The sequence below is a fragment of the Panulirus ornatus genome, chromosome 37 (genome assembly GCF_036320965.1).
Source record: "Panulirus ornatus isolate Po-2019 chromosome 37, ASM3632096v1, whole genome shotgun sequence".
NCBI lineage: Eukaryota > Metazoa > Arthropoda > Malacostraca > Decapoda > Palinuridae > Panulirus > Panulirus ornatus.
This window is the reverse complement of record NC_092260.1, coordinates 4,225,106-4,245,661: the sequence shown is the minus strand read 5'-3', so window position 1 is coordinate 4,245,661 and position 20,556 is coordinate 4,225,106. Positions and strand designations below refer to the sequence as shown.

The window sequence follows — 20,556 nt, the reverse complement described above, 5'->3', positions numbered from 1 at the left end:
AACCCAATGTTGGTAAAGAACAAGGTGGGTTTATAAAAGGAAGAGGGAATGTAGTTCAACTTTTGGCACACACACAGGTAGAGAAAATTTTAGAGAAAAAGGAGTATGCAATATTCATTGATTTAGGAAAGTTATAAAGTAAAGTAATTATTTAAAGTATTTTTTGAATTTCTAAGTACATGGTGTGCATGAAAGATCTGAACGCTGTTAGCATCTTTTGTAATGGAAGAAGTGCAAGTGTCAGAATGGCTGTATGAATGATTAATCTGAAATTGACGTGGGAGTGTGTCAACAGTGTGTGTATTGTGACCATGGTCATTGAATGTTTCTATGGATGAGGAAAAGTATGAGAAGAGAGGGGTGGGGTGGAGTAAGGATTGCTAGAATAGAAAGGGAAGGCACTTAAACTTGTCTACATCACTCCCTGAATTTTCTGATTCAGTAAATATTACCTAATCACAATTAATATAGAATTAAAATAGCTCTTCATACTTCTGATTGTCTCACTGAAAATCCAGTAAGAGATTAAGTTTGACATCTACCTGTTATTCTCTTCAAGAAGATGTGTCAAGCAATCCTGGACAGCCTAGAATCTTGCAGCAGAATTTTCTCCCGTGTTAATAAATGTATTTATTATTATCTATATTATACTTAGGTAATAACAAGTAATGGTGAACTGAGAGGGAGATGGAGTGAGTATTTTGAAGGTTTGTTGAATGTGTTTGATGATAAAGTGGCAGATATAGGGTGTTTTGGTCGAGGTGGTGTGCAAAGTGAGAAGGTCAGGGAGAATGATTTGGTAAATAGAGAAGAGGTAGTGAAAGCTTTGTGGAGGATGAAAGCTGGCAAGGTTGCAGGTTTGGATGGTATTGCTGTGGAATTTATTAAAAAAGGGGGTGACTTTGTTGTTGACTGGTTGGTGAGGATATCCAATGCATGTATGGTTCATGGTGAAGTGTCTGAGGATTGGCAGAATGCATGCATAGTGCCATTGTACAAAGGCAAAGGGGATAAAGGTGGGTGTTCAAATCACAGAGGTATAAGTTTGTTGAGCTTTCCTGGGAAATTATATGGGAGAGTATTGACTGAGAGGGTAAAGGCATGTACAGAGCATCAGATTGGGGAAGAGCAGTGTGGTTTCAGAAGTGGTAGAGGATGTGTGGATCAGGTGTTTGCTTTGAAGAATGTGAGAAATACATAGAAAAACAGATGGATTTGTGTGTAGCATTTAAGGATCTGGAGAAGGCATAGAGCTAATAGTGATGCTCTGTGGAAGGTATTAAAAGTATATGGTGTGGGAGGTAAGTTGCTAGAAGCAGTGAAAAGTTTTTATCAAGGATGTGAGGCATGTGTACAAGCAGGAAGAGAGGAAAGTGATTGGTTTCCAGTGAATGTCAGTTTGTGGCAGGGGTACATGATGTCTCTATGGCTGTTTAATTTGTTTATGGATGAGGTTGTTAGGGAGGTGATTGCAAGAGTTTTGGAGACAGGGGCAAGTATGTAGTCTGTTGTGGATGAGAGGGCTTGGGAAGTGAGTCAGTTGTTGTTCGCTGATGATACAACAATGGTGGCTGATTCGGGTGAGAAACAGCAGAAGTTGGTGACAGTTTGGTAAAGTGTGTGAAAGAAGAAAGCTGAGAGTAAATGTGAATAAGATCAAGGTAACTTACCTCCCACTTAACTTGTCCCTCAACCCTACAGAACCTAATAACCTTGCTCTTATTCACATTCACTCTCAGCATTCTTCTGTCACAAACTTTACCAAACTAAGTAACTAACTTTCACAGTTTCTCACCCGAATCAGCCACCAGCATTGTATCATCAGCAAACAACAACTGACTCACTTACCATGCCCTCTCACTGACAGCAGACTACATACTTTCCCCTCTCTTCAACTCTCTTGCATTCACCTCCCTAACAACCCCATCCATAAACAAATTAAACAACCATGGAGACATCATGCACCCCTGCTGCAAACCGACATTCACTGAGAACCAATCACTTTCCTCTCTCCCTACTAGTACACGTGCCTTATATCTTTGGCAAAAACTTTTCACTACTTCTATCAACTTAACTCCCACATCATATACTCTTAATACCTTCCACAAAGCCTCTCTATCAACTCTATCATATGCATTCTCCAGATCCATAAATGCTACATACAAATCCATTTGTTTTTTTAAGTATTTCTCAAATACATTCTTCAAAGCAAACACCTGATCCACACATCCTCTACTACTCTGAAACCACACTGCCTCTTCCCCAATCTGATGCTCTGTACATGCCTTCACCCTCTCAATCAGTACCCTCCCATATAATGTCCCAGGAATACTCAACAAACTTATACCTCTGTAATTTGAACACTCACCTTTATCCCCTTTGCCTATGTACATTGGCACTATGCATGCATTCTGCCAACCCTCAGGCAATTCATCATGAACCCTACATACATTGAATATTCTTGCCAACCAGTCAACAACACAGTCACCCCACTTATTGATAAATTCCAATGAAATACTGTCCAAATCCACCACCTTGCCAGCTTTCATCTTCTGCAATGCTTTCACTACCTCTTCTCTATTTACCAAACCATTCTCCCTGACCCTCTCACTTCACACACCATCTCGACCAAAACACCCTATATCTGCCACTCTATCATCAAACACGTTCAACAAACCTTCAAAATACTCACTCTGTCTCCTTCTCACTTCACACTACTTGTTATTACCTCCCCATTAGCCCCTTTCACTGATGTTCTCATTTGCTCTTCTATCTTACACACTTTATTTACCTCCTTCCAAAACATCTTTTTATTCTCCCTAAAATTTAATGATGCTCTCTCATCCCAACTCTCATTTGCCCTCTTTTTCACCTATTGCACCTTTCTCTTGACTTCCTGCCTCTTTCTTTTATACATCTAATCATTCGCACTACTTCTCTGCAAAAATGGTCCAAATGCCTCTCTCTTCTCTTTCACTAACAATTGTACTTCTTCATCCCACCACTCATTACCTTTTCTAATATGCCCACCTCCCACCTTTCTCGTGCCACAAGCATCTTTTGCACAAGCCATCACTACTTCCCTAAATACATCCCATTCCTCCCCTAATCCCCTTACGTCATTGCTCTCACCTTTTTACATTCTGCAGTCAATCTCTCCTGGTACTTCCTCACACATGTCTCCTTTCCAAGCTCACTTATTCTCACCACTCTTTTCACCCCAACATTCTCTCTTCTTTTCTGAAAACCTCTACAAATCTTCACCTTTGCTTCCACAAGATAATGATCAGACACCCCTCCAGTTGCCCCTCTCAGCACATTAACATCCAAAAGTCTCTCTTTCATGCGCCTATCAACACGTAATCTAATAACACTCTCTGGCCATCTCTCTTACTTACATAAGTAAACTTATGTATATCTCTCTTTTTAAACCAGGTATTCCCAATTACCAGTCCTTTTTCAGCATAACCCAGTCTCGTGCATCAAAGCTGCTAACGCACTCACTCAGCTGCTCCCAAAACAATTGCCTCTCATGATCTTTCTTCTGATGACCAGGTGCACAGGCACCAATAATCACCCATCTCTCTCCATCCACTTACAGTTTTACCCATATCAATCTAGAGTTTACTTTCCTACACTCTATCACATACTCCCACAACTCCTGCTTCAGGAGTGGTGCTACCCCTTCCTTTGCTCTTGTCCTCTCACCAACCCCTGACTTTACTCCCAAAACATTCCCAAAGCACTCTTCCCCTTTACCCTTGAGCTTCATTTCACTCAGAGCCAAAATATCAAGGTTCCTTTCCTCAAACATACTACCTATCTCTCCTTTTTTCTCTTCTTGGTTACATCCACACACATTTAGACATCCCAATCTGAGCCTTCGAGGAGGATGAGCACTCCCCGCATGACTTCTTCTTCTGTTTCCCCTTTTAGAAAGTTAAATACTAGGAGGGGAGGGTCAATAAATGTGTTCACTGGAATTTTTTCCAAAAACAGCAAGTCTCATCTGCTTTAAACACTAAGGTGTGTAACTTCCTTCCTCAAAGAATATTTTGTAACTATACATGCCATAGACTTTTGCCATTATCAGACCAAAGTCAATGGGACCACTTCCCCTTCCTATCCTTTCATTATTATTATTACTTAGGGTTCAGTCCTTTCACCTACTTTCTACTCTAAATGAATAGGCTTCTGTCTTCTACTTTTAACCCTATTTACTCTTATGGTGACGATTCCCCTTTATATACTTCAGCTCTCTTTTACTCCCCTCTTTCCTTTAATGCTCATTCTCTTAATCATACTGATCATATTTCATCTTGCCATTCGGCCCTGTGCAGTATCTTGCCACATGAAATCAGTAACCTTGCTGAATTTACTAATGCTAAAATGCAATATCTCCTTATATCTCTCTCTAAGAATCATTTATTTCCCTTTGTTCAGTTTCATAACACCATAATTCAACCATGTAATAACATAACCATGTTAGGCATAACCATATCCTCCACTCTATCCTGGATACTCAACTTGTTCACCATCACAAAGTCTGTTTCCCAAATGCTGGGGGTCTTTATAGGTTCCGTAATTGTTATTCTTGTGAGCAGTTGTTTCATAACTCTAGGGATTATATTCAACAAGCCTGGAATACTGCTCACACATCTGGCAAAGCTCACCCTACACCTCTTCTCAATAAACTAAAAAGAAATCAAAAGTTTTCCATCTTATTAATTCTCTTGGCATTACCCCTCTTCAACCTTCACCTTCCATATGCTGTAATGTTGTTGCTCTCTCCCTATTCTGTAGTTATTCATTCAGCCATTGTTCTTGTGAAATGTTTGCACATGTCCCCAAATCCAAGGTTTGGACCTGTGGTATGCATATGGCTACTGCTTCTCACAGTTTCTGTCTGGAGACCTGCCATTTGGGGATTGGTTGTTATGATGCTTCCTTCTTAACTTGAACAGCTAAGCTGTGGAACTTTCTTCCTTTTGTTTTTTCCCTTTTCCTTCTTCCTATAACCATCCTTCCTTTAAGAGTCAAGTCTGAGAACACATTAATTTCTTTCTTTTCCTTATATTTTTTCTTCGCCTGAGATGGCCTTTACTAGGTGATACCTACATCCTGTTTATTTTTGAGAAAAAAAATGATTGCAGAAATGAAAAGTGTGGCCCACAGGCTTAATAGTCTCCTATTGAAATATACAGGATTCAGATGCCTGTTTTTTTTTACCAAAAATCTGTGAGGAAAAATTTATGAACCAAAAGACTCCTGAACAATGCCTCTTCTTGGTCCTTGATTGAAGATGTAAAATCTATTACTCCCACAAATAATTCATCCTAAATGAGCATGCATATGTAACAAAGAAGAAAATATAAACTAAATGTCGTATCTGAGTCTTGAAGATGTATCATTATTCTGAGCCAATTTTTCCCACAAATATTACAAACAAAAGATTTCCATAACATTTCTGCAGAGTTATATACTTTTTGTGAACTGTTCTTAACAAACTGGTGCTTTAGCTACCTTATCTCTTGCACACACTATGCCTTTAAAGGTTGGATCATTAACGAGCAAAAACAAACATAATCAATGACCATGAAAAATTCATGGTGAATCTCTTACCTTTCCAAACTGTTATGTTGAGACCAACATTTCCTATGTCTAACTTTTATAACAGAAGGATTCTATAGAACTATGTGCACTCAATGGGTAGTCTGTCTAATAATTTATGCTGGAGGTTAAACACTTTTCAGCCAAGGCAATTAACTCTACGTATGGAGAATTCAAGACATCTCAGCTCATGACTGGTGAGTTCCACAGACAGTGACAACTTTGGAAGATTTCATCTGTTCTTATACTTCAAAGTTGTCAAAGAGGTATGTATTTGATATCTTTGAGACAAACTGTCCAATGAAGGATATATATCCTATATTCTATTGAAATACTTTCTGTCTACAAATTCTATTCAAATATCATCACGAACTATACAACAAATATGTATTCTTAATCTTACTGCTTCTTTCCCAAGTTTGGCCTCTTCATCCTCCTCCTCCTCATCATCTTCACTTTCCATCCTCTTCTTACGGCTAAACTCTGGCAAGGTATCATCTAAGATTTTGAGTTCTCGTTGTGTAAAAATCCAATCCAAGCACTTTCGAACACCAATCATCACTACCAACTGTAAAAAATGATAAAATTGACAAATCTGTATAATAATAATAATAATAATAATAATAATAATAATAATAATAATATTACTAATAATAATAACAATAATAATAATAATGGGGATATAGAAGAAAGAATACTTCCCATGCATTCCTCACATGTCATAGAAGGCGACTAAAGGGGCCGGGACCGGGGGCTAGAAACCCTCCCCTCCTTGTATTTTAACTTTCTAAAAGGGGAAACAGAAGAAGGAGTCACGCGGGGAGTGCTCATCCTCCTCGAAGGCTCAGATTGGGGTGTCTAAATGTGTGTGGATATAACCAAGATGAGAAAAAAGGAGAGATAGGTAGTCTGTTTGAGGAAAAGAACCTGGATGTTCTGGCTCTGAGTGAAACGAAGCTCAAGGGTAAAGGGGAGGAGTGGTTTGGGAATGTCTTGGGAGTAAAGTCAAGGGTTGGTGAGAGGACAAGAGCAAGGGAAGGAGTAGCACTACTCCTGAAACAGGAGTGATGGGAGTATGTGATAGAGTGTAAGAGGGTAAAATCTAGATTGATATGGGTAAAACTGAAAGTGGATGGAGAGAGATGGGTGATTATTGATGCATATGAACCTGGGCATGAGAAGAAAGATCATGAGAAGCAAGTGTTTTGGAAGCAGCTGAGTGAATGTGTTAGTAGTTTTGATGCATGAGATCAGGTTATAGTGATGGGTGATTTGAATGCAAAGGTGAGTAATGTGGCAGTTGAGGGAATAATTGGTGTTGTAAATGGAAATGGTGAAGAGCCTGTAGATTTGTGCACTGAAAAAGGACTGGTGATTGGGAATACCTGGTTTAAAAAGAGAGATATACGTAAGTATACGTAAGTAGGAGAGATGGCCAGAAAGCATTATTGGATTATGTGTTAATTGATAGGTGCATGAAAGAGAGACTTTTGGATGTTAATGTGCTGAGAGGTGCAACTGGAGGGATGTCTGATCATTATCTTGTGGAGGCGAAGGTGAAGATTTGCAGAGGTTTTCAGAAAAGAAGAGAGAATGTTGGGGTGAAGAGTGGTGAGAGTAAGTGAGCTTGGGGAAACTTGTGTGAGGAAGTACCAGGAGACATTGAGTACAGAATGGAAAAAGGTGAGAACAAAGGATGTAAGGGGAGTGAGGGAGGAATGGGATGTATTTAGAGAAGCAGTGATGGCTTGCGCAAAAAGCGTGGGAGGTGGGCAGACTAAAGAGGGTGTGAGTGGTTGGATGAAGAAGAAAGATTGTTAGTGAAAGAGAAGAGAGAGGCATTTGGATGATCTTTGCAGGGAAATAATGCAAATGACCAGGAGATGTACAAAAGAAAGAGGCAGGAGGTCAAGAGAAAGGCGCAAGAGGTGAAAAAGAGGGCAAATGAGTGTTGGGGTGAGAGTATCATTAAATTTTAGGGAGAATAAAAAGATGTTTTGGAAAGAGGTAAATAAAGTGCTTAAGACAAGGGAACAAATGGGAACATCAGTGAAGGGGGCTAATGGGGAGGTGATAACAAGTAGTGGTGATGTGAGAATGAGATGGAGAGAGTATTTTGAAGGTTTGTTAAATGTGTTTGATGATAGAGTGGCAGATATAGGGTGTTTTGGTTGAGGGAGTGTGCAAAGTGAGAGGGTTAGGGAGAATGATTTGGTAAACAGAAAGAAGGTAGTAAAAGCTTTGCGGAAGATGAAAGCCAGCAAGGCAGTGGGTTTGGATGGTACTGCAGTGGAATATATTAAAAAAGGGGGTGACTGTGTTGTTGACTGGTTGGTAAGGTTATTTAATGTATATATGACTCATGGTGAGGTGCCTGAGGATTGGCGGAATGCTTGCATAGTGCATTGTACAAAGGCAAAGGGGATAAAGGTGAGTGTTCAAATTACAGAGGTATAAGTTTATTGAGTATTCCTGGGAAATTATATGGGAGGGTAAGGGTATTGATTGAGAGGGTGAAGGCATGTACATAGCATCAGATTGGGAAAGAGCAGTGTGGCTTCAGAAGAGGTAGAGGATGTGTGGATCAGGTGTTTACTTTGAGGAATGTATGTGAAAAATACTTAGAAAAGCAAATGAATTTGTATGTAGCATTAATGGATCTGGAGAAGGCATATGATAAGAGTTGATAAAGATGCTCTGTGGAAAGTATCAAGAATATGTGGTGTGGGAAGCAAGTTGTTAGAAGCAGTGAAAAGTTTTTATCGAGGATGTAAGGCATGTGTACGAGTAGGAGGAGAGGAAAGTGACTGGTTCTCAGTGAATGTTGGTTTGCATCAGGAGTGTGTGATGTCTCCATGGTTGTTTAATTCGTTTATGAATAGGGTTGTTAGGGAGGTGAATGCAAGAGTTTTGGAGAGAGGGGCAAGTATGTAGTCTGTTGTGGATGAGAGAGCTTGGGAAGTGAGTCAGTTGTTGTTCTCTGATGATACAGCGCTGGTTGCTGATTTGGGTGAGGAACTGCAGACGCTGGTGACTGAGCTTGGTAAAGTGTGTGAAAGAAGAAAGCTGAGAGTAAATGTGAATAAGAGGAAGGTTATCAGGTTCAGTTGGGTTGAGGGACAAGTCAATTGGGAGGTAAGTTTGAATGGAGTAAAACTGGAGGAAGTGAAGTGTTTTAGATATCTAGGAGTGGATTTGGCAGAGGATGGAACCATGGAAGTGGAAGTGAATCATAGGGTGGGGAAGGGGGCGAAAGTTCTGGGAGCATTGAAAAGTGTGTTGAAGGTGAGAACATTATCTTGGAAAGCAAATATGGGTATGTTTGAAGGAATAATGGTTCTGACAATTTATATGGTTGCGAGGTGTGGGCTATGGATAGAGTTGTGTGGAGGAGGGTGGATGTTGTTGAGGACAATATGTGGTGTGAAGTGGTTTGACCTAGTAAGTAATGAAAGGGTAAGAGAGGTGTGTGGTAATAAAAAGAGTGTGGTTGAGAGAGCAGAAGAGGGTGTTTTGAAATGGTTTGGTAACATGGAGAGAATGATTGAGGAAAGATTGACAAAGAGGATAAATGTATCAGGGGTGGAGGGAACGAGAAGTGGAAGACCAAATTGGAGGTGGAAAGATGGAATGAAAAGGATTTTGAGTGATTGGGGTCTGAACATGCAGGAGGGTGAAAGGCGTGGGAGGAATAGAGTGAATTGGAACGATGTGGTATACCGGGGTCGACATGCTGTCAATGGATTGAGCCAGGGCATGTGAAACGTCTGGGGTAAACTATGGAAAGTTTTGTGGGGCCTGGATGTGGAAAGTAAGCTGTGGTTTCGGTGCATTATACATGACAGCTAGAGACTGAGTGTGAACAAATGTGGCCTTTGTTGTCTTTTCCTAGTGCTACCTCACGTACATGCGGGAGAAGGGGGTTGTCATTTCATGTGTGGCAGGGTGGCGACGGGAATGAATAAGGGCAAACTGTATGAATTATGTACATGTGTATATATGTTTATGTCTGTGTGTGTATATATATGTATACGTTGAGATGTATAGGTATGTATATGTGAGTGTGTGGATGTGTATGTGTATATATGTGTATGTGGGTGGGTTTATTATACTTTATCGCTGTGGGAGACAGCGGTAAAGTATAATAAAAAGTATATATAACATAATAATGAAAATAATACACAGGTACACCATCAATTTTCCGGCACTCTGTTCTAAAGCCTTGCCAAATTGACCATTTTGCCTGACCAACCGTGGTCACTTAATGATAATTCATCAGCACACCTCTAACCCACAAATTATACATCTTCCATGTGTCTTAAGTATACCATGGACTGCTGGAAATTTAAATTAAACAAATATTAAATGTAAATCAAATAAATAAATGAAATACATTATACACCTGCTCAGGATTGAGGTGCTTGACAGCTACAAGTTTTGCAAATTCATCCACATACTCAGCAGCTCCTTCATGGTCTGCAGGGGCTTTTCTCTGCACACTTTATTCATGGAAATTCCATGGCGCTTCTTCAATCTTTGAATCTATCCTTCACTATAGTCATGCTCATGTTGTAATTTAAGTTCTTTACGGAACAACTTAGCCTGGTCCATTATCATGCTACCTGATAAGTCCACTCCATCACTCCAATGCTGTTGAAACCATTCCATCACTGGATCATGCTCAGTACTCTTACCATCTTTCATAGTTTTTCTAATCATCATTTGCTTCTTGGAATAGCTGTCTGCATAGAGTTTCAATTTTTCTCCCTTTGCTTCTTTGTATAATAAAAAGTTGATGAACGAATACTGTAGATGTCACACAGCTTACGCACCAAAACACCAAGGTCTATTTTTTCAACAGTTCTACTTTATCTTTGATTGATATGAACTGGTTTACGTTTGAACACCACAACTGACACTCTCATATGCCTTAAAAGCTATAAATAGGGTTAAATTTAAGCAAAATAAGCTAAAAAGCTCACAGACTTGTAGTATCACCATCATCAAGTGCAGTGGCTACCCAGTAAAGTAATCTGGAGGCTGCAGTAATTCAAGGTTCCCTCAAGTAATTTTGGCAGGACTAAAGGAGGTACTGAACCATCAGTTGCCAGAAACTCAGTGGTGTACCTGTATGTATATTATCCCTGGGAACAGGGAAGAAAAAATAATTCCCACATATTTCCTGCATGTCGTAGAAGGTGACTAAAAGGGGTGAGAGCGGGGGCTGGAAATCCTCCCCTCCAATTTTAAATTTTCCAAAAGAAGGAACAGAGAAGGGGGCCAGTGAGGATTTCATTCAAAGGCTCAGTCCTCTGTTCTTAACGCTGCCTCGCTAATGCAGGAAATAGCAAATATGTATGAAAGATATATTTTTTTTTTTTTTTTTTTTTTATACTTTGTCGCTGTCTCCCGCGTTTGCGAGGTAGCGCAAGGAAACAGATGAAAGAAATGGCCCAACCCCCCCCATACACATGTATATACATACGTCCACACACGCAAATATACATACCTACACAGCTTTCCATGGTTTACCCCAGACGCTTCACATGCCTTGATTCAATCCACTGACAGCAGGTCAACCCCGGTATACCACATCGCTCCAATTCACTCTATTCCTTGCCCTCCTTTCACTCTCCTGCATGTTCAGGCCCCGATCACACAAAATCTTTTTCACTCCATCTTTCCACCTCCAATTTGGTCTCCCTCTTCTCCTCGTTCCCTCCACCTCCGACACATATATCCTCTTGGTCAATCTTTCCTCACTCATTCTCTCCATGTGCCCAAACCACTTCAAAACACCCTCTTCTGCTCTCTCAACCACGCTCTTTTTATTTCCACACATCTCTCTTACCCTTACGTTACTCACTCGATCAATCCACCTCACACCACACATTGTCCTCAAACATCTCATTTCCAGCACATCCATCCTCCTGCACACAACTCTATCCATAGCCCACGCTTCGCAACCATACAACATTGTTGGAACCACTATTCCTTCAAACATACCTATTTTTGCTTTCCGAGATAATGTTCTTGACTTCCACACATTCTTCAAGGCCCCCAGAATTTTCGCCCCCTCCCCCACCCTATGATCCACTTCCGCTTCCATGGTTCCATCCGCTGCCAGATCCACTCCCAGATATCTAAAACACTTCACTTCCTCCAGTTTTTCTCCATTCAAACTCACCTCCCAATTGACTTGACCCTCAACCCTACTGTACCTAATAACCTTGCTCTTATTCACATTTACTCTTAACTTTCTTCTTCCACACACTTTACCAAACTCAGTCACCAGCTTCTGCAGTTTCTCACATGAATCAGCCACCAGCGCTGTATCATCAGCGAACAACAACTGACTCACTTCCCAAGCTCTCTCATCCCCAACAGACTTCATACTTGCCCCTCTTTCCAAAACTCTTGCATTTACCTCCCTAACAACCCCATCCATAAACAAATTAAACAACCATGGAGACATCACACACCCCTGCCGCAAACCTACATTCACTGAGAACCAATCACTTTCCTCTCTTCCTACACGTACACATGCCTTACATCCTCGATAAAAACTTTTCACTGCTTCTAACAACTTTCCTCCCACACCATATATTCTTAATACCTTCCACAGAGCATCTCTATCAACTCTATCATATGCCTTCTCCAGATCCATAAATGCTACATACAAATCCATTTGCTTTTCTAAGTATTTCTCACATACATTCTTCAAAGCAAACACCTGATCCACACATCCTCTACCACTTCTGAAACCACACTGCTCTTCCCCAATCTGATGCTCTGTACATGCCTTCACCCTCTCAATCAATACCCTCCCATATAATTTACCAGGAATACTCAACAAACTTATACCTCTGTAATTTGAGCATTCACTCTTATCCCCTTTGCCTTTGTACAATGGCACTATGCACGCATTCCGCCAATCCTCAGGCACCTCACCATGAGTCATACATACATTAAATAACCTTACCAACCAGTCAACAATACAGTCACCCCCTTTTTTAATAAATTCCACTGCAATACCATCCAAACCTGCTGCCTTGCCGGCTTTCATCTTCCGCAAAGCTTTCACTACCTCTTCTCTGTTTACCAAATCATTTTCCCTAACCCTCTCACTTTGCACACCACCTCGACCAAAACACCCTATATCTGCCACTCTATCATCAAACACATCCAACAAACCTTCAAAATACTCACTCCATCTCCTTCTCACATCACCACTACTTGTTATCACCTCCCCATTTGCGCCCTTCACTGAAGTTCCCATTTGCTCCCTTGTCTTACGCACTTTATTTACCTCCTTCCAGAACATCTTTTTATTCTCCCTAAAATTTAATGATACTCTCTCACCCCAACTCTCATTTGCCCTTTTTTTCACCTCTTGCACCTTTCTCTTGACCTCCTGTCTCTTTCTTTTATACATCTCCCACTCAATTGCATTTTTTCCCTGCAAAAATCGTCCAAATGCCTCTCTCTTCTCTTTCACTAATACTCTTACTTCTTCATCCCACCACTCACTATCTATCATATTTATTTTATTTATACTTTGTCGCTGTCTCCCGTGTTAGTGAAGTAGCACAACGAAACAGATGAAAGAATGGCCCAACCCACCAACATACACATGTATGTACATATATGTCCACACACACACATATACATACCTATACATTTCAACATATACATATATATACATGTTTGAAAGGATCACAATTTTGCGCGTGATCAAGATATTCCTATGAGTCCACGAGGAAAATGAAACATGATAAGTTCCCAAATACACATGTATGTACACATGTATGTACATATATGTCCACACACACACATATACATACCTATACATTTCAACATATACATATATATACATGTTTGAAAGGATCACAATTTTGCGCGTGATCAAGATATTCCTATGAGTCCACGAGGAAAATGAAACATGATAAGTTCCCAAATACACTCGTATAATAATCACATCATCAGGGGAGACACAAGAGAGAAATATGTCAGTTGATAAACATCGAAGAGACGAAGCTAGGACGCCATTTGGTAAACATGTGATTGTCCAAAACATACAACGAGCATTCATAAACTTATCATTTTACAAATTTTATCAACAATAAAGTTATCTACTTCGTATAGACCATCACTAATATTAAGATTATAATTCTTTGTGAATTTGATAATATAAGATTCAATGATATTTCTCTTGGTAATAGAGTTAGAGTTAATAATTGAGATGGATTACTCCAGTCAATACAATGATCATAGTTTTTAATGTGTTTAAACAAGGCATTTGATTCTTGTCCTGTTCTTATACTATATTTATGTTGCTTAAGTCTCACAGAAAGATCCTTACCATTCTGACCAACATAAAATTTATCACAATTTCCACAAGGCACTTTATAGATGCATCCAAGAGAATTTTCTGGTGAATTCCTGATTAAGATATTCTTTATAGTATTATTGTTGCATTGTTGCTAAAGGCAACATTTACATTAAAGGATTCAAGCAACATGGGAAGTAAAGTGAAATTATTATTAAAAGGGAGAACTAAAAGATTCTTGGTGTCAATGGGAGGTTTGGGCTCAACTCTATAAAATGATTTCTTTGCTAACTTAAGGGATTCATCACTGAAAGATCTAGGGTACTTTAACATAGATCCAATAGAATATATCTTCTCAAACTCATCATTAATAAACTCTGGACTGTAAATACATAAGGCCCTAAGGAACATAGATTGAAATGATGATAATTAAACTCTGTCATGTTGAGATGAGTAATAATGAATAAATGAGCATACATTGGTAGGTTTTCTGTGTATGCTAAACTTAAACTTGTTTCCTTGCCTATGAATCATGCAATCTAAAAATGGTAACATACCATTATTTTCATTTTCTACAGTAAATTTGACGAAAGGTACTAAATTGTTAAGTAAGGGGAGAAATATTTGTAAATTTTCTTTTGTTGGCCAAACACAAAGAACATCATCTACATACCTAAACCAAATTGCAATAGAAGGTAAGATATCCTTTAGTAATTTTGTTTCAAAAAATTTCATATAAAGATTACTTAGTACAGGTGAAATGGGGTTACCCATTGCCATACCAAACTTTTGAGCATAATAATCTCCATTGAATTGAAATACACAGTCTTTTATACACAATTTTATCAGTTCAATGAAAACAGACTTTGAAACAGGTAAATGAATATCATCCAAGACATCAAATAAATATTCTAAAAGGTCATCAACTGGAACTTTTGTGAAAAGTGAGGAAACATCAAAGCTAACTAAATTAAAATCAAAATTAACATTGATATTGTTTAGCTTGTTGACTAAATCTACACTGTTCATGATACTAGAATTTGATACCTTACCCACTAAAGGGCTTAAGAAAGAAACAAACCATTTTGATAATTCATATGTGATGGAGCCTACTGAACTTACTATAGGTCTTGCTGGAAAATTCTGTTTATGTGTTTTGATAAGTCCATACATATATGGCAATGAAGGGGACAAAGATGACAAACTTTTGATAAGAGAAATATTACCTTTCAACAACAACTTCATTTCTTTGTTGAAATGAGAATTAACTGCTTCTGAGGGATTTTACTAAGTTTAGAATATGTTGTGTCATTATTTAAAAGCCCATTAATTTTAAATAAATAGTTACTTTTGTCTAAAATCACAAGCTTGCTTTTATTCACATTTACTCTCAGCTTTTTTCTTTCACATACTTTACCAAACTCAGTCACCAGCTTCTGCTGTTTCTCACCCGAATCAGCCAACAGTGCTGTATCGTCAACAAACAACATATATATTTATCTATATATTCATTTATTATCCCTGGGGATAGGGGATTAAGAGTACTTCCCACGTATTCCCTGCGTGTCGTAGAAGGCGACTAAAAGGGGAGGGAGCGGGGGCTGGAAATCCTCCCCTCTCATTTTTTTTTTTTCCAAAAGAAGGAACAGAGGGGGCCAGGTGAGGATATTCCAAAAAAGGCCCAGTCCTCTGTTCTTAACGCTACCTCGCTAACGCGGGAAATGGCGAATAGTTTAAAAGAAAGAAATATTCATTTATTATACTTTGTTGCTGTCTCCCACGTTAGCGAGGTAGCGAAAGGAAACAGATGAAAGAATGGCCCAACCCACCCACATACACATGTATATACATACACATCCACACACGCACATCTTCATACTTAGACATCTCAACGTATACATATATATATATACACACAGAGACATATACATTTATACATAATTCATACCGTCTGCCCTTATCCATTCCCGTCGCCACCCTGCCACACATGATATGACAACCCGCTCCCCTCGCATGTGTGCGAGGTAGCGCTAGGAAAAGACAACAAAGGCCACGCTCGTTCACACACAGTCTCTAGCTGTCATGTATAATGTACCAAACCACAGCTCCCTTTCCACATCCAGGCCCCACAAAATTTTCCATGGTTTACCCCAAATGCTTCAGGCCCCAATCACTAAGAATCTTTTTCACTCCATCTTTCCACCTCCAATTTAGTCTCCCACTTCTCCTCGTTCCTTCCACCTCTGACACGTATATCCTCTTTGTCAATCTTTTGTCACTCATTCTCTCCATGTGAATAAAACCATTTCAAAACACCCTCTTCTGCTCTCTCAACCACACTCTTTCTATAACCACACATCTCTCTTACCCTTTCATTACTTACTCCATCAAACCACCTCACCTATTGTCCTTAACCATCTCATTTCCAGCACATCCACCCTCCTATAGCCCACGCCTCTATAGCCCACGCCTCACAACCATATAACATTGTTGGAACTAATATTCCTTCTTAATCCCCTATCCCCAGGGATAATATATATATTATATTTTTTTTTTTTTTCATACTATTCGCCATTTCCCGCATCAGCGAGGTAGCGTTAAGAACAGAGGACTGGGCCTTAGAGGGAATATCCTCACCTGCCCCCTTCTCTGTTCCTTCTTTTGGAAAATTAAAAAAAATGAGAGGGAAGGACTTTTTTTTTTTTTTTTTTTTTTTTCCAAAAGAAGGAACAGAGAAGAGGTCCAGGTGAGGATATTCCCTCAAAGGCCCAGTCCTCTGTTCTTAACGCTACCTCGCTATCGTGGGAAATAGCGAATAGTATGAAAAAAAAAAAAAAAAATATATATATATATATAAGGAGTCACGTGGGGAGTGCTCATCCTCCTCGAAGGCTCAGACTTATATACTTATATATATATATATATATATATATATTTATTTTATTTATTTATTATACTTTGTCGCTGTCTCCCGCGTTTGCGAGGTAGCGCAAGGAAACAGACGAAAGAAATGGCCCAACCCCCCCCATACACATGTATATACATACGTCCACACACGCAAATATACATACCTACACAGCTTTCCATGGTTTACCCCAGATGCTTCACATGCCTTGCTTCAATCCAATGACAGCACGTCAACCCCGGTATACCACACCGCTCCAATTCACTCTATTCCTTGCCCTCCTTTCACCCTCCTGCATGTTCAGGCCCCGATCACACAAAATCTTTTTCACTCCATCTTTCCACCTCCAATTTGGTCTCCCTCTTCTCCTTGTTCCCTCCACCTCCGACACATATATCCTCTTGGTCAATCTTTCCTCACTCATCCTCTCCATGTGCCCAAACCACTTCAAAACACCCTCTTCTGCTCTCTCAACCACACTCTTTTTATTTCCACACATCTCTCTTACCCTTACGTTACTCACTCGATCAAACCACCTCACACCACACATTGTCCTCAAACATCTCATTTCCAGCACATCCATCCTCCTGCGCACAACTCTATCCATAGCCCACGCCTCGCAACCATACATATATATATATATATATATATATATATATATATATATATATATATATATATATATATATATATATATATATTATATATATCATATATTATTTTGCTTTGTCGCTGTCTCCCGCGTTAGTGAGGTAGCGCAAGGAAACAGACGAAAGAATGGCCCAACCCACCCACATACACATGTATATACATACACGTCCACATATGCAAATAAACATACCTATACATCTCAATGTACACATACATATACACACACACAGACATATACATATATACATATGTACATAATTCATACTGTCTGCCTTTACTTATTCCCATCGCCACCTCGCCACACATGGAATAACAACCCCCTCCCCCCTCATGTGTGCGAGGTAGCGCTAGGAAATGACAACAAAGGCCCCATTCGTTCACACTCAGTCTCTAGCTGTCATGTAATAATGCACCGAAACCACTGCTCCCTTTCCACATCCAGGCCCCACAGAACTTTCCATGGTTTACCCCAGACGCTTCACATGCCCTGGTTCAATCCATTGACAGCACGTCGACCCTGGTATACCACATCGTTCCAATTAACTCTATTCCTTGCACGCCTTTCACCCTCCTGCATGTTCAGGCCCCAATCACTCAAAATCTTTTTCGCTCCATCTTTCCACTTCCAATTTGGTCTCCCACTCTCCTCGTTCCCTCCACCTCCGACACATATATCCTCTTTGTCAATCTTTCCTTACTCATTCTTTCCATGTGACCAAAGCATTTCAAAACACCCTCTTCTGCTCTCTCAACCACACTCTTTTCATTTCCACACATCTCTCTTACCCTTTCATTACTTACTCGATCAAACCACCTCACACCACATATTGTCCTCAAACATCTCATTTGCAGCACATCCGCCCTCCTGCGCACAACTCTATCCATAGCCCACGCCTCGCAACCATATCACATGGAGACATCACACACCCCTGCCGCAAACCTACATTCACTGAGAACCAATCACTTTCCTCTCTTCCTACACGTATACATGCCTTACATCCTCGATAAAAACTTTTCACTGCTTCTAACAACTTGCCTCCCACACCATATATTCTTAAAACCTTCCACAGAGCATCTCTATCAACTCTATCATATGCCTTCTCCAGATCCATAAATGCTACATACAAATCCATTTGTTTTTCTAAGTATTTCTCACATACATTCTTCAATAATAATAATAACAATAATAATACTCTTGTGTTGCAAAACAGTGTAATTATAATGATCTTGATAAAGCAAAGGCAAGTAAATTACTTAAATTTTTTCCTTTATAACATGAACTGTCACGATATAACGAAAGCCCAGCTGGGTGTGTGTCATAGGTTAATGATGCTGGATATGACAAGTTGCTCAATGTTTTAGTTATCTGTTACTGTTCAAAGAGTAAGGAGGCATCATTTGCAAAATGGATATTTGTACACTTCTGCCCACTTGGATCAGTCACCATTATGCCTAAGCATCCAGTGAGTACTCCAACAAGTGAGCCTGTTCACTATAGTATGTTAACCTAAGTGTGAGTCTAGCACTTCAACAGTTGTTTGCTGTTTTGGCATTAATAAAAGTAGCATCCTCACCATAAAGAGAGAGGGGAAGGAGCCTTGCTCCTAAGGTACTGGTGGGGGAGGCGAGAAGACATGTTCCTCAAGGGCTGGTGGGGGAGGGAAGAAGACATGTTCCTCAAAGGCTGGTGGGGGAAGCGAGAAGACATGTTCCTCAAGGACTGGTGGGGGAGGCCAGAGGACATTTTCCTCAAGGGCTGGTTGGGGAGGCAAGAAGACATTTTCTTCAAGGACTGGTGGGGGAGGTGAGAAGACATGTTCCTCAAGGACTGGTGGGGGAGGCGAGAAGACATGTTCCTCGGGTAGTGGTAGGGGAGGTGAAAAGACACGTTCCTCAGGTACTAGTGGGGGAGGTAAGAAGACATGTGCCTTAGGTACTGGTGGGGGAGGTGAAAAGACACGTTCCTCAGGTACTGATGGGGGGAATTGAAAAGACATGTACCCCAGGTACTGGTGGTGGAAGCAAGAAGACATGTTCCCAAGGTACTGGTGGTGAAAGCAAGAAGACATGTTCCTCAGGTACTGGTGGGGGAGGTGAGAAGACATGTTCCTCAAGTACAGGTGGGGGAGTTGAGCCTTGTTCCTCAGGTACTGGTGGGGGAGGTGAGGAGCCTTGTTCCTCAGGTACTGGTGGGGGAGGTGAGGAGCCTTGTTCCTCAGGTACTGGTGGGGGAGGTGAGGAGCCTTGTTTCTCAGGTACCGGAGGGGGAGGTGAGGAGCTTTGTTACTCAGATACTAGTGGAGTAGGTGGACAAGCTTCGATCCTCAGATATCTACAGGTGTGGTGGGTAGACAAGCCTTGTATCTCAGGCAATGGTGGGGGAAGCAAAGATACTTGTTCCTCAGATATCTAATAGCGGGGTAAACGAAGGATTTTTTTTTCTTATTGAATGATACAGTAAATTGTATTTTATGTACACTCTACAGGTATTTTTCTAGATAGCTCTCCTCAGTAGCTTTTTACTAACAGATAAACAGCAATACCTTACCTAACCTACCCCTAGATCCTAAAGATATGTGGATGCGACAAATTGGCTGATACCTGTATATCATTTTCTTTATGATCTCTTATTTTTTTTCATCACTGAAGTAGGTTCTGAGTGCTACTTTGTACATTATTTCTATTATCTATATAACATACTGAGTATATATCACGTCTTTTATGGCCTATGGTCCCTAACTCCCCATTTACATGGAAACTGATGTCACAATATGAAGCAATCTAATACTGCATAAACATTTTTAGTATCTCTCTCACACTATATTGCAACATTAGTGTAATAACAATAATAACATGAAGTAACTGGGGGAAACCAGAGAAAAGTTTGTGGAGTCTGGTTGTAGATAAAACTGTGATTTCAGTGCAATTCACATGATAGTTAGAGAAGGGAAGTAGGTGAATGTGGATTTCTTCATCTATTCATGGCACTATTGCTAACACTGGAGATGACAAACAAATGTGAAGAAAAATGATAATGATAAGAATACATTGATAAAAACTT

The 20,556-nt window shown here is 40.0% G+C and overlaps 1 protein-coding gene across 33 annotated transcripts in view; it reads right to left on the bottom strand.

Moving 5' to 3' along the window:
• The window catches only part of Ndae1 (Na[+]-driven anion exchanger 1), a 680,061-nt gene that overhangs the window by 295,999 nt on the left and 363,506 nt on the right, over positions 1 to 20,556 (bottom strand). For all 33 annotated transcript variants that reach the window (XM_071683718.1, XM_071683724.1, XM_071683696.1 and 30 more), the window contains one exon: positions 6,014 to 6,178. In XM_071683718.1, the coding sequence (XP_071539819.1) occupies positions 6,014 to 6,178 (165 nt within the window). The remainder of the gene's footprint in view (positions 1 to 6,013; positions 6,179 to 20,556) is intronic.